General features: G+C 40.3%; 1 protein-coding gene and 1 long non-coding RNA gene across 4 annotated transcripts in view; both read left to right on the forward strand.

Annotated features, from left to right (window-relative positions):
• Positions 1-15,960, forward strand: part of Zbtb10 (zinc finger and BTB domain containing 10) — a 32,506-nt gene extending 16,546 nt beyond the window's left edge. Inside the window, exons 3-6 of one of the 2 annotated variants that reach the window (XM_050161703.1) lie at positions 8,549-8,647; positions 11,996-12,199; positions 12,368-12,540; positions 12,776-15,960. In XM_050161703.1, the coding sequence (XP_050017660.1) occupies positions 8,549-8,647; positions 11,996-12,199; positions 12,368-12,540; positions 12,776-13,081 (782 nt within the window). In that variant the 3' untranslated portion in view covers positions 13,082-15,960. The remainder of the gene's footprint in view (positions 1-8,548; positions 8,648-11,995; positions 12,200-12,367; positions 12,541-12,775) is intronic. The other variant, XM_050161704.1, reaches the window with a different exon arrangement.
• The window catches only part of LOC126513379 (uncharacterized), a 1,096,546-nt gene that overhangs the window by 642,134 nt on the left and 426,797 nt on the right, over positions 1-27,615 (forward strand). The gene's annotated exons all lie outside the window — the stretch shown is intronic.

The following is a 27,615-nucleotide window of genomic DNA, read 5'->3' on the forward strand; positions in this document are numbered from 1 at the left end:
GTACATGGTGTCTGTGAAGGCCAGAAGAGGTCCTTAGATATCCTGCCTGGGACTGGAGTTGTGAGTTGCCCTGTGGGTGCTGGGAATTGAACCCAGGTCCTCTAGAAGAACAGCCAGTATTCGTAACCACTGATTGGCCAGTAGCCAGGCAGGAAGTATAGGTGGGGCAACCAGAGTAGACTTCTGGGAAGAGGAAAGACAGAGGTGCAGTCATAAGCCAGATAGATGCAGAGGAAGCAAGATGAAAATACCTTACTAAGAGAAGGTACCAAACCACGTGACTAAACATAGACAAGAATTATTGGCTAATTTAAGATGTAAGAACTAGTTAATAATAAGCATGAGCTAATAGGCCAAACAGTTTATAATTAAATTAACGTGTGGGAATGTGCATGCATATTGCAGGGTCTCCCCATGTAACTCTGTCCTGGAACTTGCTATGTAGACCAGGTTATCCTCAAACTCATAGAGATGCCTGCCTCTGCCTCTCAAGTGCTGGTATTAAAGGTGTGTATCACCCTGCCCTGCGGCTGTTCTTTTTCCTTGTATTTTTATATCAGTTTTATCAGCAAATCCCTGATGAGACTTTTTTGAGACAGCCTTATGTAGCACAGGCTGACCTCTGACTAAGTTTGCAGGCAAATGGATGGATATAGTTGAGTATCACTTTTATATCCATCCTGATCCTCTTGGTTCCACCTCCCAAGTCCTGAAATTATAAGGGTGTGCCAACATACCTCCCTCTGAGGCAGTTTTTATCTAATGCCTCAGCTGGCACTTTGTGTATTGACTTATCAATACAGAAGTCCTGACAGTTCAAAAATGGTAATGTATTCCAACGTGGTAGTAGCTAGAGTGTTTTTAAAAAGTGTGTATACACACACCCTCTAAACCACTGAAACATGAATATAATAAAAAAAAAATTTGGGAAACAAGCAGGTATTTTGGGTGATGGCAGAACTAATTAGAGCAAATCTTGCTCTTATAATTGCCACATGAGAGCCTAGCAGTGGTGGCACATGCCTTTAGTCCCAGCACTCAGGAGTCAAAAGCAGGCTGATCTCTTGAGTTCAGTTCCAGGACAGGCTTTAGCTAGTTCCAGGACAAGCTTTAGCTACAGAGAAACCTGTCTCAAAAAACAAACAAACAAAAAACAGAGAAACTATCACATAACATTGGAATGACTTTAAAAAAGCAGAAAAAAAGAAAACAAAAACAACAGTATTGACCCATGATTAAAATACTTTGAAAAGTCTCAACACTGTTAGCAATTATTTTAGCAACACCAAAAACTGCTGGCAGTTTAATGCGTCAGTTTATCTCATCCTAAAAATGATAAATGTCACGCTTTTGCATCATTTATAGCCCTATGGTGCCTGAACTTGGCTTCAGTCACCAATTTGGTTTCATGGTGATGAGCTGCATGTCAACTGATGATGGAGTAAGAGCCCAGATTCAGTTAGTCATTAAAACTGACTCCCCATTTCATGAGCGTGATTGGTATGATTAACTTGGTTAAGGTTGTGAGTATCTTTATTATTTAAAAATGCATTCTATTTTCTTATGAGGGCATATGGAAATTAAACAACAAGCATACATGCACAGTTATCTACCATGGTCATGAAGTTATTTATAACAGTTTTCCAGTGCTGTGTGCTTTTTTCCCAAATGTTAGATAATTGGTTTACATAGCATGGCTTGCTTGAATGCTGACAAACATGACCTTAAGCAGCGATAAGTGTTAATAGAAGTTGCCATTATATTGAGCCAAAATTAACTTCTGGAAAACCCTTATTCTGCCTTTTTAGTGTAATTTGGACATAGTTTTAAACCCTTTAGTTGGATTAGAAATTTAAATACTTCTGAACTCATGTTTAATTTAAGTGCCATTCCTTCTCCTGTGTTGAATATAGAGAATTGGAATTTGTAAGGAAGTTCTTACCAACAAAACAAATCTGTGTGTTTATTAAGGTGAAGGCCTTTCCTAAAATTATTCCATAGTAAAAGGATTCTTTAGGTTCATGTCTCATGCTAAGATCTTAAAAAAAAATCATTCTGAACCTGAAAATTTGTTCATAAACTTCTGTATAATAAATAATGAAAAAATAGTGAAATGCTTTTGCATTAATTTAAAGCTCCTGTTGCAAACATCTGAAAAGTGCTAGTGAATATATTTTGAAATCTAAAAATCAATGCTTGGCACATTTAGACTTGTGAATACCTGTAAAGGGAACGTGACTTCCCCCAGGTCGTAACTGCAGTTTGTAACTGCAGCTCTAAGAATGTGTCTTCTTGTCCCGTTGTAATGTTGAAACTGATATTGCATCTCCAAACATTTTCTGGAGGTTATATTGAGGCTTACATTTTGATTCTTTAAAGTAGCATATCTTGTTTGACTTAACTAAATTGTCTTAATCAAAAGACATATCTATACACAGGAATACATGAAGGAGAATCAAGGATTTTAAATTTTTGTCCTTTCGTATTGGATTTATAGACTAAACTGAAAACTTGCCAATCAAAAGAGCTCTAATGATTTTTAACTTTTTTAACTGATTTGTTACTGGGAAATTAAATTCTAACCAAATTGGGTAAATTATAAGATTTAAAATTTAGTTACTAGTTTATTTTTCAATATTGTGTTTCAAACACAGGGCGCTGTGAATGCAAGGCAAGAGCTTTACTTATTTTTTTTATTGAGCACTACATTTTTCTCTGCTCCCCTCCCTGCCTCTCTTCCCTCCCCCTCAACCCTTTCCCAAGGTCCCCATGCTCCCAATTTACTCAGGAGATCTTGTCTTTTTCTACTTCTATGTAGATTGGATCTATGTATATCTCTCTTAGGGTCCTCAGTGTTGTCTAGATTCTCTGGGATTGTGATTTGTGGGCTGGTTTTCTTTGAAGAGCTTTACTTAATGAAGTAAGCATTTAGGCCTTAATTTTTTTTCAGTTAGAAATTTTTTTGTTATTATTATTTATTTATTAAAGATTTCTGTCTCTTCCCCACCGCCGCCTCCCCTTTCCTTCCCCTCCCCCAATCAAGTTCCCCTCCCTCGTCAGCCCAAAGAGCAATCAGGGTTCCCTGCCCTGTGGGAAGTCCAAGGACCACCCACCTCCATCCAGGTCTAGTAAGGTGAGCATCCACAAAACTGCCTGAGACCTCAAGAACAATGGCAATGGGTTTTTGATCCTGCTGTACCTATTGGTTTCGTGGGAGCCTAGGCCTTAAATTTTTATTTGCTATATCTGGCACAGGCTAATAGTAATGTCCTGGCCTTCATTGAACTTTGTGTATAGTTCATGAAGACCTTGAACTTGTGATCCCCTTGCCTCAGTTTCTGGAGCATTTTGGTAAATGGCATGTGCTACCCCAACCTGTGTCTTTTATTACATTTATTTTGCATGTTGCATATGTAAGGTTTCCACATTATGCATTTGGAAATAGGAGAGTTTGCAGGAGCTAGTCTTTACCTTCCACCTCATGGGTTCCAGGGAACTAACTCAGGGCAACAGACTTGGCATCTTTACCCACTGGGCCATCCCACTGACCCTAGGTTCACATTCTTAATTTACATAATTGCCTTTTAGTGAAATAGAGTATAATTTCACAGTTAGAAAACAGTTTTGAGGAAGCAGTGCTCAAAGTACATACCTTTAAGGAATCTTAATAAACGCATGTATCCAAAATAACTAGTAATTCTAATTGCAGGAAACTTTTAGTTAGGATTATATGCTAGTCAGCATTTCTGTCCTATATTTGTGGTAATAATTATTGTTCATTATTACTTTGGGTATTGCAAAATTCTGAAATGCTTTCTAAATCATACATATTCTTTAAAAATTACCACGTTTGTGTGCAGGCGCACGTGTATTTATATACCTTCTTGTGTGGAAGTTAAAGGTCAGTTTATGGAGAGTCTATTCTCCTACCATGTAACTCACAGAGCCTGAACGCAGGTCATGCCTTTACCCACTGAGATAGTTCACATGCCATTAAAATAGTTCTATGTTGGGCATTTCTGAGCCCTCGTACTGTTTTGACCTTGTAATAGAACTTCTTGTATGAACTGTTCAGAGTAGTCTAGAACTGTGGAGTTTGCTTTGATTGAAATGTGGGTTTTAGGTATGGTTCTGTTTCTTAAGAATCCCCTAGTGTAGTTCGAACAACTTCTCTAATGGGAAAGGAGGAAAGCAAACAGCTCAGAATTTAGAAATTATGTAAAGGTGTCCAAGATCCCAAGTTTCTAAAGAAAATTAATTTTGTTAACCAAATGTTTTGTATATTTTAATGTTTTGTCTTAAATTTTGTCATAGATATGATTCTGTTGTTGTGGCAAGGTCTGGTTATGTAGTTCAGCCTAGACCACACTTTGCAGTCTGCATGTTGTGGTTGCAGGGTGCTGCCTATGTACTCCAGTGGGTGGTTGCACTAATGTGCATTCAACTCTCCGTTTATGGACTTGGACTCCATTCTAGATGCTCAGGCAACACTTAAGGGCTTCATTTGTTAAAGATTATGTTGTGAAGAATGAGCCTCTTACAACCCTTAGGAAGGTTTACTGCTCACTTTAAAAATTAGTAGTTATTGGGCCATGAAATCTTTCTAAATAAGAATTTTTAAATACTTAAGAGATGGAACTGTGAAAGTGTCTGCCACCCCCCCCCCCCATGAATTTGGCTCTTGATATTTTTTATTTTTCATTTTGGAAATGATCTCTGGCTATTGAGACTCCCTGCCTCTGCCTCTCGGGTGCAAGAGTTATATAGACTCTCAATTCTGGTTTCCTTCCTTTCCGGTTTCATTTGGGTGTATTGGTGGTTACAGCCTGCAAGTAAGAAACCCCAGGGAACAGAGGTGAAGCTATAGGAACTTAGTAGTTGAAGAAAGAAGCCTTATGTGAACTAATCCATAAGAGAGCTTTTTTGTGATTTGTTTGCTGCAGGCCATAAGTTGTCTGAATACTATTAATGTGGACCTCTAAGTTTGGAGAAGTAGTTGTGTTTTGGTAATGCAAGGCAAATTGGGGGCTTTGTGTACCTATCATATCCTACCCCTCAAGTTTATATAATACTATTTGCTTCTGACAGCAATATAGTAAGTTGACCAGACTGTTGAATTTATCTCCTTTTTAATTTTTGCATTGTTTTGTTTGCATGTATGTCAGTTTTTTAAAATATTTATTTATTTATTATGTATACAATATTCTATCTGTGTGTATGCCTGCTGGCCAGAAGACGGCACCAGACCTCATTACAGATGGTTGTGAGCCACCATGTGGTTGCTGGGAATTGAACTCAGGACCTTTGGAAGAGCAGGCAATACTCTTAACCTCTGAGCCATCTCTCCAGTCCTGTATGTCAGTTTTTTATGTGCATGGTTTGTGTCCATGGAAGCTAGATAGGAACTGAAAATTGAAGATGATCATGATCCTTTTTTTTTTTCTCTTTTTTTTTTTTTTGTTTGTTTGTTTTTTTTTTTTTCCTCCCGAGGCAGGGTTTCTCTGTGGCTTTGGAGCCTGTCTTGGAACTAGCTCTGTAGATCAGGTTGGTCTTGAACTCACAGAGATCCGCCTGCCTCTGCCTCCGAGTGCTGGGATTAAAGGCGTGCACCCTGCAATCATGATCCTTTAAGTGGATGCTGGGAATTGAATCCAGGTCCTCTGGTAGAGCAGCCAGTTGTTCTTAACCACTGAGGCATCTCTCCTGTTTTGTTTTTTTCAAGACAGTTTCTCTATGTAACAGCCCAAGCTGTCCAGAACTTGCCCTATAGACCAGACTGGCCTCGAACTCAACAGAGATCCGCCTGCCTCCGCCTCCCAAGTGCTGGGGTTAAAGGCGTGCACCACCACTGCCTGGCTGTTTTCTGTTTTGAATATCTATGTCTGCATGTAGACAGGTGTGCACATCCACCTTATTTCCACCCCCTTTTCTGTTTTTAAAGCGAGTCTCACTTGCCTGGAACCTGCTTTGCCAGGTGGGCTGGATTGGCTGGTAAGGCAATATCAGGGATCTGCCAGTCTCCATTTTATCAGCACTGGTTTATAAGTAACTGAGCTATCACACTCCAGCCAGAGTATTGAAAATTTTTGTTCTCAAAGCTGTACTCTTTGAAAAAGGTTACAGTATAACAAATGATACTTCTGGGAAATTCCTTTCCACATCATAAAGAGTCTGGAAACAAAATTTACATCTCAAGATACCAAGCACATTTTAGAGGTTAAGACTAAGAATATCTTACCTAAAACTAATTTGTAAGTAGTAATTCATGATCTATTGGGTGCTTAGGAATCATGAGAAAGGTTCCAGTGTGGGAGGTGGGCTGACAGCCCAGAAAAGATTTGGGAGAGAATGCAGTGAGAGTTGGTGTGGTGTTGTAGGGGAATTTGTCGGGAGAGGAACAAAGATATTCATGGCAGGGTAGCAAGAAACTGGAGTGCATGGACAAGAGGCTAGAAGACATAGTGAATGGACGAGAGGTGAGTTAGGTTTAGGGCTGTATTATATATTTGTATGCCAGATAGTGAGTTGTGAAATTGGTTTTATGACTTGGGCAGCGGAGGTTTCTCAGGTAGAGGTTTGATCTGTTTAATTAGAATTAGAGTGTATTGAGGAAACTAGAGTGTATTAAGGACTATTTGTTGACAGAAATATGTCTCTGAATAGTGAGAAGAAGAAACTATGTGGAGCCCAGTGTAAACAAGACAGGGCAGTCAGTCTCTTGAATCAGTGAGTTTGGGTGAAGGAAAACAAGTTTCTAGGATGCTAAGAAATTAGCATTTACAACATTTGTGTTGTAAATGAAATTACTGAATAGGAAAGAGAAAGAAAAATATCTCTTTTTGTTATGATAAATAAAGGGCTTTTAAGTAACTGCATGCTTTTTTATATGCCATGGTAATAAATTATGGATATGTTTACATGAAAATGAAACTTGTATAGATCATAGTCTCTAAGAGTTTTTGTGCAATGGAATTTTACTATTTTTAAATTTTTTTTCTGCTGTCAGTTTATACCCTATTCTTTTCGAGAGTATTGGTATTGAGGGTGCTGTGTCCTGCTCATTTGTCCCCTGAGAGACAGGCTCTGTCATTGAACCTCGCTAGCAATGCCCAACAATCTTCTCGGTGCCAAAACAGTGCTGGGTTACTGCGCTGCAGACACACTCCCTGCACATTTCATGTAGGTCCTGGGATTTTGAAATTGTGTTATCAGTTTTCACAAACTCAGGTCAGTTCTCCTGTCTTCATCTCTCAAGGATTGGAATTACTGGTTCGAGCCTAGCACACTCAGCACTGTTCTCTTGAATACTCCGACCTGGAGTTCTAGAGCCTTTTTAGAGATTTTATTTTATGTATTATGTGCATAGTGCTCCATCTGCATGTGTGCCTGCATGACAGAAGAGGGCATCGGATCCCATTATAGGTGGTTGTGAGCCACCAGGTGTTTTCTGGGTATTAAACTCAGGACTCCTGAAAGAGCAGCCAGTACTCTTAACTGCTGAGCCTTCTTTCCACCCGCAAGTTCTGGATTCTTAAAAATAGTCTTCTCATTGTTGATATATGTTGAGTATCCTTGACATCTTTCAGTGACTTCTGGCAGCATTTAAAGATGTTACTTTTACCCACTAAAATAATTCTTACTCAGTTTCTCACTCTTCCGTGTTATCGTCACATTTTATAAAACATTCCCTCATTCTTTGATTCCCAACACAAGCTTCCTTTTTTCCACTTTCCCTGTTAATTGCCCAAGTATTATCCTAAGAGTGTTATAAATACTTTGAATGGGATAAAAATAATTCCGGGGCCCTTTCATATACTTGGCCTTTTCTCATGGTCTTATTCTTTGCTTTGTTTCTCATTATCTGACACCCACATCATGGCATACAACTATCTGTAACTCCAGTTCCAGGAGCACAGATGGGCACAAACATAGTGCACATACATGCGTTCAGGCATTATATTCATACAGAAAGTAAAATGATGTTGTCATCGTTTTTAGTATGTTCTGTCTCATCTTACATGATGACATTGTAAAGAAGGTAGTATTACCTATGATGTTTAGGACCTACCTACAGAGCAGTGGTTGAATATTCAGCATCACAAAAAAACATTTAATTAAAAGTATTTTCACAATTAACAGAAAGTCAGAAATAACAGGACTGGTGAGAAGACAGGTAAGAGATTGCTACGCAGGTCTGGCATCCTGAATTTAAGTCCTGGAACCCATGGTAAAAGGAGAGACTCTGCAAGTTCATACTCTTGGCACACATTAGGTACATAGAGTGATACATCTATTTAACAAGTATTTGGAGGGTGTTCATTTTCAACAGTAGGAAAGTTCGGGTCTTTGCTTCACCTGGAGTTTACATTTGTTTGTACTGTTGTAGCTATGCCTCTCTGGCTTAGGATTGCTCATGTGGTGGATACACAATACTGGAAGGCCTCTTAACTGGCCTGCATCATAAACAAAAGAGGTCTAGAAAGAAACTAGTGTTCTTGGGTGAATTGTTATGCTGTGGTTGTAAATAAACTTCTTGTATCATTTTCAGATTTGGACAGTGCACTACTCTCAGGGTCTGATGGCGATAGGACCGTGAATACAAATTTATTGGCAGAAGCCTGCAGTGGTCAAGATGCAGGTGATGCTGGTAGGTACAGTAAGATTTTTAGCAAGAACATATCTACCTTCATACATGAAGTTTTTAAAATTAATGGTGGAAGAACAGGTGGCACTGCTTGTAAAAGTTATTGGCTCCTACCACTCCCTTTCAGGTGCTGGAGATCAAACACAGGGCCTTGAATATGCCGGCCACGCCCTGTACTTTTGAGGGACACCTTTTGTTTTGTTTTGCTTGAGTCAGGTCACACTATGTAGCCCTCCCTGGCTGGCCTGGAACTCAGATCTTCCTGACCCTATCCCCCAAGTGCCCAGCATGCCTTTGGATTTTTTTTTTTTAAGCAATAGAGAATTTTGACGATCTTTTAAATAAATTATTTATTGATTGTATGGAGAATTACTACTGTCTTAAGAGTATTTAATAGAACCCAATTTTTTGGTTTAGAAATTGGGTTCAAGAATGTAAAACAGTACACAAACAGCTTTCTGTGGAAAATGCCATTTTGTTTGTTTAATTTTTAAGAGTAAGTCTTTGATTTAGGGTTATTTCCCTAAATATTGGGATTTTGGTCTGGCACATGCTAATCAAGCTGGCTCTTCTGGATTCCGGAGTTGTTTGTGTCATAGGTCGCCCTTTTGATGAGTTTGATCTCAACTGTTTTCTCCTTAATCTATGGTATGATATACCAAAGATATTAGTGAACATTAAGTATTTGTTTGAAATAGACCTTATTAACTCTTAGGTATGTTGAATTACAGCTTCTCATAATTTCTACAAGTTACCTTTGCTAATATTAAGAATTAGAAGACTTCTATGAAATTTGGAGTGTGGGTTTCTTAATTTGAATTGTAAATATCTTTTAATGTTTTTAAAAATACTTTCATTTATTTGTGTGTACACGTGTGACACCAAGGTCAGAAGACAACTGGGAACTGACTTTGTCTACCATGTGGGTCCCAGGGAACCGGTCAGTTGATATTGCTTGGAGGCAAGGGCCTTAGTCCACTGCGCAGTCTCCCTAAGTGTGTATTTCTGACTGTTAGTCATGAATGGTATATACAGAGAAGCATGGAATTGGAAGTGTGTGGTTTTTTAAATTTAATTCTAATCTTGCATTGCCAGTTTATTGTTAAATATTTTTTCTGTCTATATATAGTCAGCGTTATTTATTTGAATTTTAGCAGATCTAATATGATTTCTGAGGTCAACTTTTGAAGTGTATTGAACACGTTAAAAATATCAAGTACATGTTCTCTTTCTAAAATATTTATTCAACAAATAGGTAAAGGTCATTTATGTTAAGCACTAGAAGCACAAAGGTAAGACAGGTCTTGCTGTCCTAGAGAGCAACTGTAATTTGTTTTGTACACAGGTAAGAAATAGGAATCATAAAGCCCCAGCTCAGTTTAGAAAGTAGAAATTGAAAGGTTGACTGTCCCAGGCTGCCCTTCCATCCCCCCCACACACACACACTAGTTGGGAGATCAACAGCATTGTATTTATAGCCCCAGAGGGTAGTCTTTGTTCTGTTTGTTTGTTGGTGATTTTCAAGACAGGGTTTCTCTATATGGCCTTGGCTGTCCAGGAACTCACTCACACTCTTCCCCCCTCCCCCGCACTCTCGCTCTCCCTCTCCCCCCTCCCCGTGTGTGTGCATGTGTCTGTGTGTGTGTATAAAGCTATATAATGGTAATGTAGTACATTTAAAAAAATCATCCCACAAAAGTTTTTTTTTTTTTTTTAACTTCCTTCTATATTCTTTTTACCAAAGAATAACTTTGGTCCCTGTCCTGGAACTCACTTTGTAGACCGGACTGGCCTTAAACTCACAGAGATCCACCATCCTCTGCCTCCTGAGTGCTGGGGTTAAAGGCGTGCACCACCACTGCCTGAAATTTTTACTCTAATTTTTAACGGTACAGTATGTAAATGGAAAATTTTATTATCAAAGTGCTTGGGACCAGATGTTTTTAAAATGTTGGAGTCTTTTCAAATTTTGAAATATTTTGATACATGGCCTTTAGGGATAGGTTGACATCTCTCATCTAAAAGCTTGACAATGTCCAAGGTCTGAAAGTTGTTTTTTTTTTTTTAATTTTAACTTTATTTTACGTGCATTGGTTTGTTGGTGTGAAGGTGTCAGATCCCTAAGACCTGAAGCTGCCATGTGAGTACTGGAAATTGAACCTGTGTCTTCTGGAAGAACAGTCAGTGCACTTCTTAACCACTGAGCCATCTCTCCAGCACCCTGTCTGAAAGTTTTCTGAGCATACGATGTTCTAAAAGCATTCTAGATTTGTGAGCATTTGAGGTTGTGTGGGTTTTTAGGTTAGAGATGGTCTGCCTGTTATTACTACATGTTCTGTGCATGTCTATATTAAAAAGGAATGTTTCAGGGAAGTCAGAATTAAAAGTGTCTATTTACCACACATGGAGAAACCTCCCAGAGGTCCTTATGTTGGAATGGAGCAGCCCAGAGAGGTGTTTGGAAGGAAAGGCTCCATCGTATTAGTCTTTGATCTGGCATTGAAAGTGAGTTAGATGGGTAGCCCTTGATTCTTGCGGCCTGACAGGCTCTGAATTAGTGTGTTGGGTTTGATCTTATTTTTGAAACAGGGTCTTTCTCTTATTAGTCTGGCTTTGCCTCAGCCTCCCAAGCATTGTGGTCTTATTGTCTCATAAACAATTGCTGACAGGTATGGTGGCGCATTTGGCGAGTGAAGGCAGGAGGTTGCTTAGTTCAAGGCCAGCCTGGACTGCATAATACCACGCCTCAGAGGGGAAATGCTGTGACTGAGTGGGAACTGGGTAGCAAGTTGGCAACCACTGAAAAAGAACCCACATGTTAGAATTGATGGTTGGTTGGATCGAGTCTCAAACTGATGATTCTGTATACAGAAGAAATTCTTTGACCCAATAAATTGTATGTATATATTTAAAATGTAATTGAATCCAAAAAGAGGTAATTCTTGACTCTGTGTCGGGTTTTTATAGGACTAGGCTTTTGTTGTTAGTAAGCTCGCATTTTTGGAGGTTCAAGAATTTTATTTATATTGTTTTAGTATGGGAATTGAATCCAAGACCTGTTGTTTTTATTTAGGTTTTGGAGTGAAGACGGGGTGAGGGAATCGGATAGTTTTTAGGACAGGATCTTCTATGTGACCATATCTGACTCCAAATTCACAGTGTATCCACGTTTGGCCCTGAACTCCTGGCCTGTCTCACAGGTGTGAGTGAGTCAGCACACGGAGCTTTATTTAGTGTCTATTAGAAAGCTTATCATGTTCTTATAATTGTGTTTTATTTTCTTGGGCTCTAATTAAGGGATAACAGACTTCCCCTAACCATTTCCTCAAAATCCCTTTCCAATTGCTCTAGGAGCATCCCATGACTTCAAGTATGGTGTGATGCCTAGCACTTCAAATGATTTCAAGTATGGATTGCTACCAAGTACTTCGAATGATTTCAAATATGGATTGTTACCAGGTGCTTCAAATGATTTCAAGTATGGATTATTGCCAGAATCTTGGCCCAAACAAGAAACTTGGGAAAATGGCAAGTATTATCAACAAATACAAAATGGTAATTTTTAATATTTAAAAGCTTCCACATTCTGAGCTTTAAAAAATAAATAGCAGCTGTGTTAACAGTTGCTGTTCTTATGGCTAAGTATAGAAGTATTGATATAAGGTTTCTGTTTAAAGGTGTATATATATATATATTAAACAGTACTGTTTTTCTTCCTTTAAGGTGACTCACCTCTAATCATGAACAAGTTAAAATGCCCTCACTGTACCTATGTAGCCAAATACAGACGAACACTAAAAAGACACTTGCTCATTCATACTGGAGTGAGATCGTTTAGCTGTGACATTTGTGGGAAGCTGTTTACTAGAAGAGAACATGTAAAAAGACATTCCCTGGTGAGTGATCATGAGGGCTTTTATGGCAAGGGATGTTTCTAGCATTTTATTCGCAAGTTTAAAGAAGAATGGTTAAGTTGCTTTAAACAATTATTTTTGAGCTGATACTGTCCTTCATCTAGAAAGTATTCATCTATTAGCTATCATTTTATTATTAAATGTATGGCTTAATTTGAATGGCTCAAATGTGGTCTTTATCTGTACTATCCTTATTTTGGGTTTTTCTCCCAATTAGGTGCATAAAAAGGATAAGAAATACAAATGCATGGTGTGTAAGAAGATCTTCATGTTAGCAGCCAGTGTTGGAATAAGACATGGATCTCGACGCTATGGAGTCTGTATGGACTGTGCAGATAAGTCACAGCCAGGAGGGCAAGAAGGTGTAGATCAGGGACAGGATGCAGAGTTCCCTCGGGATGAAGAGTACGAGGAGAATGAAGGAGGAGAGCCTGAGGAAGAGCTGGCTGAGAATGGAGAAGACCAGAATGATGCATCTCGATGGGATGAATCAGGAGATGTCTGTATGTCTCTGGATGCTTAACTGACCTTACTATATTCCTCAAGAATGCTGCATTTGGACATACTATGAATCGACAATTTGGATTGTTGAACTTGAAGGCTTGCAAAATATGGTACATGCTGGATGGTAGTTACGTTGCTGTGAAAAACTGTAGGGTTAAAGCCTTATAGCAAAAAAAATTTTTTTTATATTTGCACAGGACTGTACAGCAAACAACCATGTGGTTGGATACATGAAGTCCCCACATTCAGTCAGTTATCAAAGTAAAATATTTTTTATTTATAGGATATACAGTTAACTATTTGGGTTCTATGAAAATATAGTACTTGTCCTTTCTAGAGGTTACATTCATGTACTACTGTAACATGAATGAAGGAAATCCATTTGTGGAAGTACAGTGACAGTTGACCCAATTACTCTGTCAATCAAACCACTCAGGCTAGTTTGTACTAGTAGAGTTTTGTTTCTATTTTTATTTTATTAATTTTATTTTTTTTAATACAGATTTTCAGTGAGGGGCTTTTTCAACCCCATTGGTTCTATTTTCTTGTATTTTTTTCATTTTATTTGCTTTATAACTTAAACCAAGTCTCTTCTAGTCTTAGATATTATTTCTGAATTCTGTGCTGATAGGCATGTTTATAAGAACTGGAGAGGTAATTTATTGGAATGAACTGACTCCCCTTCCTCCCTTCCACTTTGACATGAATTTTCCCACTGCACAAATGAAGAATGATGTTACGACGTTGCCATGGTGAAGCTGACAAACCACTAAAATGATGATGACTTAGAAGTGACTTTCTCCTGCTGCTCTAATTCGATAAATGGTTACTATATAATGTTTTCTGACAGTTTTTGGTTTTGGGTATCTGTTACTTTGGCACTATTCTTGTTTGCCTCTTAAATTTTGCCAGTGTACTATACCTCAGCCTTATTTGAAACACAGAAGTCTAATTGAAGAAAAGTCATAGAAAAATACATAAAATGATTTGTTTTATGATTTATCATCCATGTCCAGTTTGGTTAGCTTGTTATGCAAAATAAGTGAAATATCAGGGTTTTGCCCCCCTGTGCCCTTTTTTAAAAATCATTAAAATTAACCCAAAATGTGCATTCTCTTTTGTTTCATACTTACCGGGATATTGAGTGATATAAATTGTGGCTGATAATTTATTTTTCCATTCCTTAAAGTCACCATACCTTGATGAAATCTTTATAGTCACCATGATTCAACAAACTGCAGAAATATTACAAATGAAATGTTGAGAGCCTTTATTGTTCCATTATCTAAATTCTTTAGGAGTCAAAGAGTGATTCATTGAGTTGAAATTGTTAGATTTATTTTGTCTGGTGACATGAACTAGCTGACAGTGGAACTTAAGCAGCCTTCTACTGCTAACATGACGACACGGATCAAGAGCATATTGTATAGAGAAGAGTGAGAGACAGCATATTTTCAACTTTCTTTTGAATACAAATTGAGTATATTTTCCTATTTTATATCAAGTAACTAAATTGGGCCAGTTGTGTGGAAGAAACCACAGAGCTGCTTTGACAGACACAATCTTTTTGGTGCTCCGTCTGGTCAAAGTTGAAAAGTTGATTTCCATTTAAAGAGACAAACTTGATCATTGCCTCTGATTTCAGTAGAATGATGGTTTGATACTGGTCAGTGACTTTCTGTGTGGCTAGATGAGAGATGAAATGTTAGTGTTCCATTGTGAGATGCCCCCATGGCCCTCAACTCTATGGTAGTCTCTGCACACCTGGGAGCCTGGCAGAAGACTAGTTCAGGTTTGAGTTTTGTTTAAAATGAAGAGTACACCTTATTCTCAGTGTTTGAAACAAATGAGTAAAATGTAACTCTAGTAAAGTCCAAAGTAGACATAGTTGGGCAGAAATATTATGAATGAAAAAGTATTTTAAACGTAAAATGTTCTGCTTTGTGAATATGTAAGTATAGTATAAAGATTTCTTTCATCCCATTAATCCCCTTCCTTTAAAATAAACCATAGTTTACAATTGGTAGATCTGTCTATATATAAATATATATTAAAGAGCAAATATATATATTTAAAAAATCACCTAAATCTGCTTTATTAGACAGTAGTTCACTTATTGCATAGAAACTGGACTTGGCTTTACATCCTTAATGTACTTTATTTTACTCGAGATATGACCTTATCTTGAAACAGAATTTCTTTTATTACTTAAATCATTTATGTATATCTGGTAAATTATGACCAAATTTTTGTTAGATTGCATACAGTAAATTGAAATACACATTTGGTACACTACGGGGTTGTTGTGCTTTTGTTTTGATTTTAGTTGGAAACAGGTTTGCTGTAGATGACTTATTACTGTTAATTTAAAATATTCTATAATTGTCCATTGCCTTTTATGTCGTGTTGTGACAGATTTGGCTATATTTTTAGTCATCTGAAATATACTTTAAAAAAGTTTGTTTTTAGGTAATCCAAAGGAAAAAAATGTTTATACTCTTGAATATATATTTGCCTCAGCCTATATAAGTTTCTTTGAAGTAAACACTTTACCAGAACAGAATTGACAGATTTTTCTACTTGCTGACTGCCTAAGTTATTTTGTTTCATGGTCTTGAGGGATCGCCTTTTTCCCTTCGAGATCTTTTTTAAAAAATAGTTTTAGTACTAAGGTATACTACTGGACGTTTCTATTTTTTTAAGTATATTCCTTTTCTGACAATACAACTTCAGGAAGTTGATAAATTGCTTAAGAACTTTTGATTGGTCTCAGAAAGGTAATGGATTGGATACTCATGATTTTGTCTGGAAGTCTGACAGAGTTATGTTGTACATTTGGTGAAGTTTTTCTTGTAATTTATATTTTAAATAAAATATTTTTAGAATTTTTAATTTTAATGAAGGGGAAGAGCATACACTTTCATATTCCACAGTGGCAATACCATGTCATAAATTCAGATCATGTGTTATTTCTCCCAGACACACTTCCCATATGGTCCTTCATTTGTCATGGGTATTATTTCCTATACAAGCTGCTAAATTTTAGTGCCCTAGTGATCAGGATCTTGAGGGTGTGCAGTATTGGAAGGGGAAACAGGACAGTAACCAGTAGTTTTTACTTTGGGGGCAAAAAACACTCTGGCTTAGGTTGAGTCATCCCGATGAAGAGTGAGCTAATTATTGCCGTTCACAGAGTACTCAAGCACACTAAGTAGTTTAGACGTGAGCCAAGAACAAAATTAATGAAAGCTAGTAGAAAGGGAGAAGTGAGGAAGTTAAAGGATTGGGACTTTGAAAGGGCCCAAGGATGGCTTGAGTGTAAACGTGGGAAAGCAGAGACAAGCCCTGAGACCTTACCCTTCTCTGAGCAGATAGCATAAGAGAGTTAGAATCATCTCGGATTCATGACTCTTGCTTCCACGCCTTTTCAGTATGCCTATACTTTTGTGTTGTCTGCCTTATTTTTTTCTAGACTCTAACGTAGGTGCTATTCTATTTTACAGATAAAGGCTCAGAGAAACCAGACACTTGCCTCTAACTACTACAGCTTACCAGATCTGGGTTTGATCAGGTCTGCTTTGGAAGCCCTGGCTCTTTTAGGAGGCTCTATTTGCCCCATAAAACAGCTCTTTTGTAAATTTATATTCTCCCTGTAAAATGACTGCGTTAGGAATTTTGTATCCTATCTGCCCCCAGTAAGCTTCCTACCACACGGTCCTTCTGGTAGCTCTCGTCATGACCTAAACACCTCACTGTAGTTGGCGTCATTAGTGGGCTGTGACCTTTTCACTTTATAAAAGGATGGTTTTTTAATCCGAAGAACTAGATGTAAGCCTCAGTTTTTGTGCCGTTCAGTCACCCAGATCCTTAAGCTTAACTATGGTACCTAATCTACACAGTTTGAGCTAACAGATGTTTTCGTAATCAATTTAGGGTTTGAAATAGGATTATTTATGTTGTCCCTTCCCTGCTGTATCCCAGGCTTCAAGTGAACTTGAACAAGGTCATTTAAAACATTTTAGGGATAAGCACACTTTCAAAGATGTTTTCTATTTCTAGCCCTGGAGTTTAGAATATTGGGGTACTAAATTTGGAATACACTATTAGGAATGAAATTTTGGGGTTTATGAAAGGGATGATTGAGGCCATTATGATGTGGGAGAATCAGCATCTTAAACACTGTAAACAGAACACTTTCTTCTGCCTGCTGTTTGTGAAAGCTCTCTGGGAAGATCTTTTACAAAGACCAACTTTTTTTTTTTTTAATGTAATTTGCCTACCTAATATAAGTGTCCTGAGACATGTATGTAAACCTCCAAAATCTGTCTGTCTGTGTATTTAGGAAATACACAAGAATCTTTATCAACTTAAAATATAAACTTGTGAGCACTAAACTGCTTCTGGCTTTGTGAATTTTATTGGTATTTAATTCTGATTTACTTGCAGGTGTGCTAATTTAGAGGAATTGGGTAAGGGGAACACCTTTGTAAACTTGGGACATTCAAATATCTCTGTACTTGGACTTTACAGGTTCGAATTGTAGAATCTGTTGAGGTTTTTCTGTTTTTTATATGAAGGTCCATAAATAAGACTACCTCCAGTCCTCCTTGCTGGGCGCTCTCATCACAGCAGTGGTTTGTATTTGTTACACTTGCCTTTCAGAAGATTTCAGGACTTAGAGAACATGAAAAGTTCATTGTGAATGCTCTTGGAAGTGGGTGGAGTCAAAGCTGAAGCACTACCACATATATACTGTATATTAGACAAATTGATTGCAAGTAAATAATATAAGATTACAAGTTTCAAGTCTTTGAAATTTTTTTATAGAGAGAATGCACACACAGTTTAAGTTGCCTCCTTTGAAGGAGGGGCATGTAGCATATGTCACAGTGAGCTGTCAGGTGTGTTCCACGTGGTACCAAGAACAAATTACGAACAGTTTTGAGTTTTCCAAAGATAAAGTGGGGCTGCTTGGGGGTTGGGACTCCACCACTGAATGTTCTAGATGGATAAAAAGATTAGTTGACAGTCATCTTGGCTAAAGCAGTATTAGCAAACATTCCTGTCTTTTTAAAGGTTTGGGGCATCGTAGTTGCCGACAGTTCATCTCCTTGCTTAGTACATGAAATAGAATTGATGAAAAACTGTATGTATGCAGATATTTAAAGAAGCTTGTTTTGACACTAACATAATTTGTAAGAGGACTCACAAATTAGCCTTGCCTTATGAAAAAAATGCTGTGTAAGCTTTTCGCAACGCTTTGAGAACTGGCAAAGAAAATTAGTGTATTTATATATAACTAATTGGTTTTAGAACTGAGCTTAGCATGGTGGCTCCATGACTTTATTCCCAGTATCCTGAAGGTCTGTGGGGTCGAGGCCAGCCTGATCTAAGTACCAGACTTCATGGCACCCGAAACACAAGTCTTCAGTGTTAGAGCTTAGTCTTGGGTGTCATTCTAAAGTTAGTATACCCTGGAGGTACTAGAATCAACAGGAAGGTATCTAAAGCAAGAAACTAGGCTCCAGGCAGGCCTCTAACCCCAGCTCTCGGGTGATGGAGGCAAAGCCTGTCTCACTGTCACGCTGCTCCTAACAGCATGATGTCTTACTGTCTAGATCTTTCCTGCCAACAGGTGTAATCCAGTTTCTTCACAATATGGTCAGTCTTAAATGAGCAATGAAAAAACAGTTTCAAGACAACAGGAACGGGTTCCGAGAGTATTCCAATGACATTGTAGAGTTTGGGGGCCCAGAACTCCTGAAACCTCATTTCAGTATCTGTCAAACTGTTCCGTTGGATGTGTTGCCAGTTGTGAAATACAGCGACAGTTTGAGCCTTCGGGCCCCTTTTCCTAACAAGCAGACGACCATGCTTCAATAGGAAGGGACCAAACCTAACAGCAGACAACATTCATGATACACTATCTTCAACACTTAGAGTGCTAAAAAGATTAGCCATTTGCTGCAAGACCATTTGACCAGATACTCTAGTTGCCAGTGTTCTGTATCTGTGAACAGGAATATTGGAGCCTGTCGTTCTTAGTTAATCCTATGAGAGACATAACAAGGGAAAGTTAGGATGGAGCTTAGCGTCCTCTCTATGCCAGTGTTTTTGATGATGTTATATGAGCACGGATGCTGTGGTCCATATGAAAGTCAGAGACAACTTAGTGGAGTCATCTCTTTCTGCAGTCAACTCCCAGCGCTTAAAAACTTGGTGAGACCAGGTCTTGCTATGCAGCTGTAGCTAGTCTGCAAGTTCAAGCTATTTGGGATTCATCGTGATCTTCCATAGTGCTAGGATTGCAGGTGTGCCCACCACACTCACTTTGTGGTGTTTGTGTCCCCCCCCCCTTTTTTTTTTTTTACTGTTGTGTGTAGCATCCTTTAATACGTATTTAACCAATTCCAATCATCTGTGTGTGCGTGCACAGACGTCGTATTTTGCTTTTAAGTCAGGATTCTGATTAGTGTAGGCACTAACAAACTTGGTTTTAAAGAAACAGGTAAAGAATCTCAGGCCATGAGATCACTCCAACCAGCAACCTAGACCCAGCCATAGCTGTGAGCAGAGAGCCAGTTTTCTCCAGATCAGTATGTCTTCTCCCTTTGGTACATTGGAGAATGCCATGCCTTCTTAACTAACACCATTGTTAGTCTTTCTGGAGTCCAGTGTGTTTCCCTGTCTTGACAGCCTGGTTCCCAGAGAGAAATCACAAATATTTCAAATTCAGAAACTCATTCAGAGCTTGGTGAGAATTTTACTTAGGAAAACAGGGACCTTTCTAATTCACATGGTTGTCACATTCTATCAGGTCGATCTCTAGGACAGGATCTCACCATAGCACATCTGGCTTGGAATTCTCTGTTAACCCAGGCTGTCCCAGAACCGGTGGCAATCCTGCCTCGGCCTCTTGAGTGCTAGAATTACAAGTCTCATTTCTTCTAGAATTATGACCTGAAATGCAACTAAAGTAAAAAAAAAAAAACTTATCATTTGTAATATATATTCTAGAAGAAATTTATTAATCAAATTTGTATTAAACCAATTATTTTTTGGTTTCTCGAGACAGCATTTCTCTGTAGCTTTGGAGCCTATTCTGGAACTGGCTCTTGTAGACCAGGCTGGCCTCGAACTAACAGAGATCTGCCTGCCTCTGCTTTCCGAGTGCTGGGATTAAAGGTTTGCACCACCGCCCGACAAAATTCTTTGTTATTTATTGAAACGGGTTCTCTGTGTAGCCTTGGCTGTCCCAGAACTCACTCTGTAAACCAGGCTGTTCTTGAACTCACAAGATCTGCCTGCCTCTGCCTCCTAGGTGCTGGGATTAAAGGTGTGCGCCACCACCCAACTTCTAGTTTTTCATATTAACTATTCAAATCTCAGGCTCAAAGTGAAGCCTGAATTATTACTGAACAAGGACAGTCGAGCATGGGTTTCTCACACAATAGAATTATTTCCTTGGTGCCGTGAACTGCTAAGGCCCCAAGTGTACCTTAAATACATGGTACCTTCTTCCTGAGTCTAGTTACACATAAGAAAACATCGCCTCCAATAAAAACTTCTGGAAACGGGAGGAAGAATTGCTGGGTGAGCTCTAAGAAGGCAGATTTCTTCTTGACTCGGTTCGAGGAAGAATTACTGAAGACTGGAGTTCAAATGACAAGCGGTGAGGCACTCGAAGATGCAAGCGCTTAGGAGGCTGAACAGCGGCTGCTGGTCCACGGGAGCTTCCCAGCACCGGAGGGGGGGGGTTCGAATCTGCTACACTGCCCCTTGAGCACATTGGCCCTCCTGCCTCCACTTTTAGTGCTGGATACAGCTGTGCACAAACACACCTGGCTTTATGGGGTGTTAGAAATCAAATCCGGAGCTCCGTGCATACTAAGCAAGCATTCTGGCAACGAAGCCACATTCCCCAGTCAAAGGTGGTTGGTTTTTCTAAAAGTGACTTTGCCGTGCAATTATCAGTCCATTGTCATCACCATGGAGTAAAATATAAATCGTAAGACCTTTAACAACAGCCCGCAGAAACTCAGCAACGGTGATGCCTCAGAATCCTGTGCGGACCCAATGGCAATACGTGGTGTCATCTACATCTTTCTAAGGTCTGGAGGGAGGTTAGGGATTAATCAGAGATTAACCACTGTGGAACTGAAAACGAACACCACAGAAAGGAATAGCAGGGGTCTTCTGTTCTGCTTTGTAGTGGGTCTCAGGGTGGATCCTCAACCTGGATCCTCCTGCCTCGGCCTCCAGAGTAGTTAGGATTACAGGTATACAGCACCGAACCAAGCAGGCACTGCCAATCCTGTGGAGCCAAATAAAGGAGTGGGAAGGGATGTAGTCATTGGAAATGTTCAGTGTGCAGAGTGGGTGAACTGGCCACGAGCTTTGAGGGAGCTTTTCAAGGGTTTCCGGGGCTTTTGCTGGCCACCGCCCAGCCTTGATACACCATTTTAAAAAATACATTTCTTACTGCCTTTATTGGCACAATTCATTTAGGGAGCATCTGACATTCAAAAACATTTTGGGGAGGGATTTATTTATTTTATTTTATGGGATTTGCCTGTATTATGTATGTGTGTGCATTCAGTGTCCACAGAGGCCAACAGAGGGCACCGGTGCCCTGGAACTGGAGTTACAGACCATTGTGAGCTGTTGTGTGGGTGCTGGAAAGCAATCCAGGTCCTTTGAGAGAGTGGCCAGTGCTCTTACCCGCTGAACGTCTCTCCAGTGCCAGCAGCTGGCATTTTAGATGTCCTAACAAGATCATCAGTTTTATTTTTAACCGCAAGCCCTCAAGGGAACCAAAGCTTACCTGTGTATAAAGAAGAAACGTTTTAAGCAATTGAAACTAAAAACTAACTTTCCATACAACTGAGTCTTATCATAGTAATTTTAAGATATTTCCCCCTGGGATTAATGATTAGGAGGTAGCATATGTTTAGGGCCTTTCTGTTTCAGGGATGAAGGTTAGCAAAAATCTCTAAGAAGGAACAGTTTCATGAGTGTGGCTCTCTCATTCACTGGGCGAGATACGTGAGATCTATTGAGGCACACTATGAAAAGAAAATTGAAAGTCAAAGTTTCTGACTCGCAAATGTGATCAGAAAGGTCTCAGAATTAAGCCACAGTTAGATATGAACCGGCTTTCCTTCCACTGAGCTGGTAAATTTGGTGACTAGTGGAAGCCTAATTCTTTCACTCTCCAGACAATTTGCTATGAGGATACTATTGCTAACAACTGTATTTCTTTAGCCTTGTAGAGACAAGTTATTTTTCATCAGTAAATATTGATCTAAATTTATATGTATGTACATTGTGTCTATATGAGTAATTTTTTGTAAATAATCTATGTAAGTTACTTATAATGTGACTTTTGTTTGAACAGGGTCTCACTGTATAGCCGTGACTGGCCTGGAACTATGGGCAGTCCCCCTGTCTCGGTAGTGCTGGTGTTCCCAGAAAGAAGAGATATCAAGTCTGAAAGTTTGAAGGTTTTAGTTTAGGGGAGGAGGTTGTTTTTTGTTTGTTTTGTTTTATTGGTCTTATTTTTGTTTCGAAGACAGAGTCTTATATATCTTAGGCCTCAAACTAGTCAAAGATCACCTTGAACTCCTGACCTTGCTTGCACCTCCTAAGTGCAAGGATTGCAAGCCTGAATTTTTGAAGTTAATGTGTATAAATTTTAAGTTATGAAGTAATTGTTTCAGCATCTCCTCTTCCCTTTGTATTAGAGCACAGTGTGTCTCCCGTACATTTTTTTCTTCACCTTAGAATTTCTATTTTAGCTCTCTAACTAACTCTTGGAATTCACCGCTGGTGATTATTTATTTACTCCTTTGTTTATATAATTACTTGAGAGAGATGGGGGTCTCAGTGTGTAGCCCTGGTTTACGTTTTCTTTGAACACCAGGCTATCTTGAGACTCTCAGAGACCCATGGGTCTCTGCCTCCCTTCCAGCCCAGTTGCTTTAGTGTATCCCGGCAGACTTGGGGGGAAAGGCATAGTTAAGGACCCTCAGGTGAGCTTTAATTCACACTTATTGGACAAAACTTACCTCGATGTTTACATTTTATTCTAGTGTTTGCCATGAATTGCCAGATCTTCCAGCACAGCCTCTGTGGCACACTTTCTCAGCCTTGCCCTCGGCGGTCTGGCCCTGCCCCCGACCTTCTGTGTAAGCGGAAACTGGCTAAGAAACGCAGACCAAGCCTAAGAAGAGTAGCGTTGATTCTACTCTAAATAGCCTTCCACAGAGATTTTCAGGCTACTGTGGGGTCCAAGTGGTTCTTTGAAGATGCCTCTGGTCTAGCTAGCTGGGTATGGGGGTAGGCAGAGCAGGTGGGGCCTGGGCCTTCAGCCAAGCCTCGGTGACTACAGCCGGGCTTGTTCGGCCTTCAAATCCCAGTGTGTGTGTGTGTGTGTGTGTGTGTGTGTGTGTGTGTGTGTGTGTTGTTTCTTTTATCTTTTTTTCTTTAAAGCCAGGCACGGTGACTCATGCCTATAATCCCAGGTTTTGGGAGGAACGTTGCCGTAAATTCGGGCCATGCTGAGCTCCACAGCTCAAACAAGAAAGGTCACTAATTTAAGAGCACCGCTGTGTCATTATGAACAGAAGTGCTATTATATAGTGGTCTTGTCGGCATCCCTGCTTCCACTTCTACTTCCATATTTTTGAACATTAATTCTTAAAGGACTCAAGATTATTCCGTTCTAAACCCGTTTTACAAATGTTACAGAGTTAAGACTTGAAATCAACTCAGTAACTTGCACAAGAAGTTTGAGATTTGAGTCTGTGCGTGTCAATCAACACTGAAGAGAAACCAGGCAGACCAGGCTCAGCCCTCATCTGAGGCAGGCTAGGCTAGTGAGCAGAAACCGCGGAGCAGGGCTGCCCCCACCAGCGCAGCCTGAGAACCCGAATGGGGTGCAGTGCAGCGAGCGTGCAGTGTGTGTGGTCGTCTCCCACTCCAAGGTGAGGCGTCTGATTCCAAAGCATCGCCGTGTGCTGGGTTTGCTGTCGACTGTGGAAACCACTGAGCCTACCCTCGACTCCTCCATGGAGGACTCCACCAAATCAAACTCTAACTTCGCTGTCCTCATTCTGACAACCCTTCGGTACAGGAGTTTAATTTTTATATTTATATAAGGGCAAGGGCAGAGAGCTTCTTCCTGGCTACATCCGCCAGTTTCCGTCGTCCAGATCTCCACTTCCAGGATTCCGCACCAAGACTGGCATAGCTTTAGGGTTGGGTAAATGCCCACACATTCTGAGAAGGAACACACCCAGTCCCCAGCTGATTTTCAGTGCTCTTGCCAGCAGGTACTGGGCCTTGCCCATTCTTAGCAGGGAAAGTTGGGTCCAATTAAAGTTTTTCCTGTTAGGTGCAAGACTGCGTGACTCCTGGCAGCTACTGCTGCGGACGCCAAGAGGCCCAAGGCTGTATTTAGGAACTTGCTATGAAATCACCTGTCAGTTCCACCCAGTTTTCCCAATCTAATATATATGGAATGCTAGCAAGAAGCATTATCATTTATTTTGAAATCATTTCAAACATTTTTTAAAACTGTGTCATTTTTGTTACTGTTGAGGACGGGCGCGTTAAAGTCTGGCTTCCTTAAATGGAGGGCCGCCCTCTCTTCAGAAGCCGTCACCGGTGCGCACGTTACCTCATGCGACCGTTGCCATGGAACCCTTCAGATTTCTCATAAAAACGTTGAGATGTGTCTGAAAGTGTTCTCCGTGAATAAAGAGCGTCTTCCTAAAAGCTATTTCTGATGAATTATCTTTCTAATTTTTTTTTCTTTTTCTTTGGTGAAATTAGGAATGGCTGGGCAGCACCAACAGGAATGAATCAGGGTGATGAAGGCAGTGACCCTTGAGCAGCGCTCCAAGCTGTGCTGTTCCTTAGGATAACGGAAGGAGACCCTCCTGCTGACCACGGGCAGGCACTGTGGTAACGGAAGAGCCTGGCAGTTTTTCTGCGTGGTTTTACTTCCATCACGGGAGAAAACAGGACTGTCTTGTTTTTAGCTTACTGTGGAAGATGACCAGAGGCATTCTCTGAGCTACACAGAGGGGTAACTGGGACTCACATTAAATAGACAGAAGGGTCCATGGAGAGATCCTAGGGTACGGTTTCCATGAACGTAGACAACAGACAGTAAAGATGAGGCCAGGGTTGCAATAGTGCTCGCTGGTAGCAGTTAAAGGTTGGTGCGAAAAATGCGAATGCATCTGCTTCTTTTAGAAACAAACCTAGATTCTATTTCATTTTCCCTGTTGAGACAGTGACTCTTTATTGTAGGTCTAGCCTGGAACTCACTGTGTTAGCAGGCTGATTCCAGACTGATGCTGCGGCTACCTTAGCAGGCCTGACTCCTCCTCCCAAGGCCTCAGATCAGAGGTGTGCTCCAGCGCTGTGACAGCCGGCTCAGTGAGGACATTTGTTCTTGAGAGGACTCCCAGCTCCCACGTGGTGACTCACCGCCATTCTCAACTGCAGTTCCAGGATGCATGTGATAGACACACACACACACACACACACACACACACACTACACACATCTATAGGAACACCTTTAATCCCAGCACTGGGGAGGCAGAGGTAGGTGGATCTCTGTGAGTTCGAGGCCAGTCTGGTCTATAAGAGCTAGTTCCAGTGCAGGCTCCAAAGCTACAGAGAAACCCTGTCTTGAAAAAAACAGAAAACACTCATACACATAAAATAAACAAATCTCTTTTTAAAAAGGCGTGGACCATCACGTATCTCATTTATGTATCTATTTGTTGAGGTATTGGTGATTAAACCATGGCCTCTGGCGTGTAGACAGATGCTCTGCCACTGAGCGGCATCCAGTTGTCCCCCCCATTTTGAGATGGTGTCTTGCTAGATTACCCAGTCTAACTTGAAACTCACTCTGTCATCCAGGGAGGTTTTGAACTTGAGATCCTGCTTACTTAGTCTCCAGAGTTTAGATTGGCCTGGATCACTAGAGTTGGTCTCTCTCTCTCTCTCTCTCTCTCTCTCTCTCTCTCTCTCTCTCTCTCTCTCTCTCTCTCTCTCTCTCCCCGGTTTTATGAGACAAGGTTTCTATGTGTAGACCTGGCTCTATCCTAGAACTCATTTTGTAGACCAAGTTGACCTCGAACTCAGAGATCCTCTTGCCTCTGCCTCCCAAGTGCTGGGATTTAAGGTGTGTGCCACTACCACCCTACTGGTTTTACTCTTGATATTGCTAAGTTACTGCTCCTTGTAGTAGCCAAATCTAAATATTAAAAGTTCTGCTAGTGGTTTTGATTTGAGAGAAGTTCTTATTGTGTACCCCTGACTGCCTTAGAACTCACTATGTAGAACAGGCCGGCCTCGAACTCACAGAGACCCATCTGCACAGCCTCCCATGTGCAGGGGTTGAATGCACTGCACACCAGCCAAAAAGTCCTAAATTTTAAAAAACAAAAAATGATGTAAACCTGTGTTGTGTGGTTCCCTGATGCCACCCTGTAGTAACTATGTGGAAAAATAAACTTCCTAGAAACAAAAATATCCTTTTGAAAATAAACTTAGAACTGTTTAGCAGAGGCAAATGCCATAGTCTGTGTAGTATGGAACATAGCCCCCTTTTTCTCTTAATGATTCAGTATAGGGTGCTGACATACGCAAGATGAACATGGAAACCTGCCACGTTCGCCAACCGAGGTTGAAACACCACCATCAAAGGCTGGGTATTAGGGCACAAGGGGTGTAAAAGCAGAAGAGGCAACAGACTGTCTGGGGGAAGAAGAGATCGGGCAACCTAACGTGATAACAAAAGAGTGACTTGGAGCCAAGTGGAACACACATGCACAAAAATGCCAGAACCAGACCATTACAGAGCAGGTCAACTTTAAACATTAATAACCTTAGCTGGGCGGTTTGGCGCATGCCATTAATCCCAGCACTCGGAGGCAGAGGCAGGCGGATCTCTGTGAGTTCGAGGCCAGCCAGCTCTGCTCTAAGCTTGCAAATGTGAAGAGAAAGTAGAGATAGGTTGCAGAGCCCTGGGAGAACATTGGTACGTACTATATCACTCAAGTCCTTCGAATGTACAATCGGACCTTTCCTAGGGTAGATGGCTCTGCATGAAAACATTCTTCAGAGTATTGTCTATGAGAGAAAATGTTTTTAATTTCATGGGTATGTATGTTTTGTTGGCATGTATGTGCATGGTGCCTGAGGAAAGACCAGAGGCATGTCAGATTCAGATCCCATGAAACAGGAGTTACAGAGAGTTGTGAGTTGCCATTAGAGCGTCTCTGATTCACTAAGTAGCTGGTGATAACCTTGAACTCGACTTTCCTACCTCTGCCTCGGGAATACCAGGGTTACAGGCATATACACATCACTGCATCGAGCCCAGTCACTTCTTTTTATGATAGTAAACTTGTGAGTCTGTCCAGGCCTGCTGAGGCTCACCCGTGCTCCCAGCACTTGGGAGTCAGAGACAGGAAGATTGGGAGGAGCTCCCAACACACCTGAGCTGTGTGGTGAGCTCAGGGCCAGC

The sequence above is a fragment of the Alexandromys fortis genome, unplaced genomic scaffold (assembly GCF_014885135.2).
Source record: "Alexandromys fortis isolate MF-2015 unplaced genomic scaffold, M_Fortis_MF-2015_v1.1 scaffold_74, whole genome shotgun sequence".
NCBI lineage: Eukaryota > Metazoa > Chordata > Mammalia > Rodentia > Cricetidae > Alexandromys > Alexandromys fortis.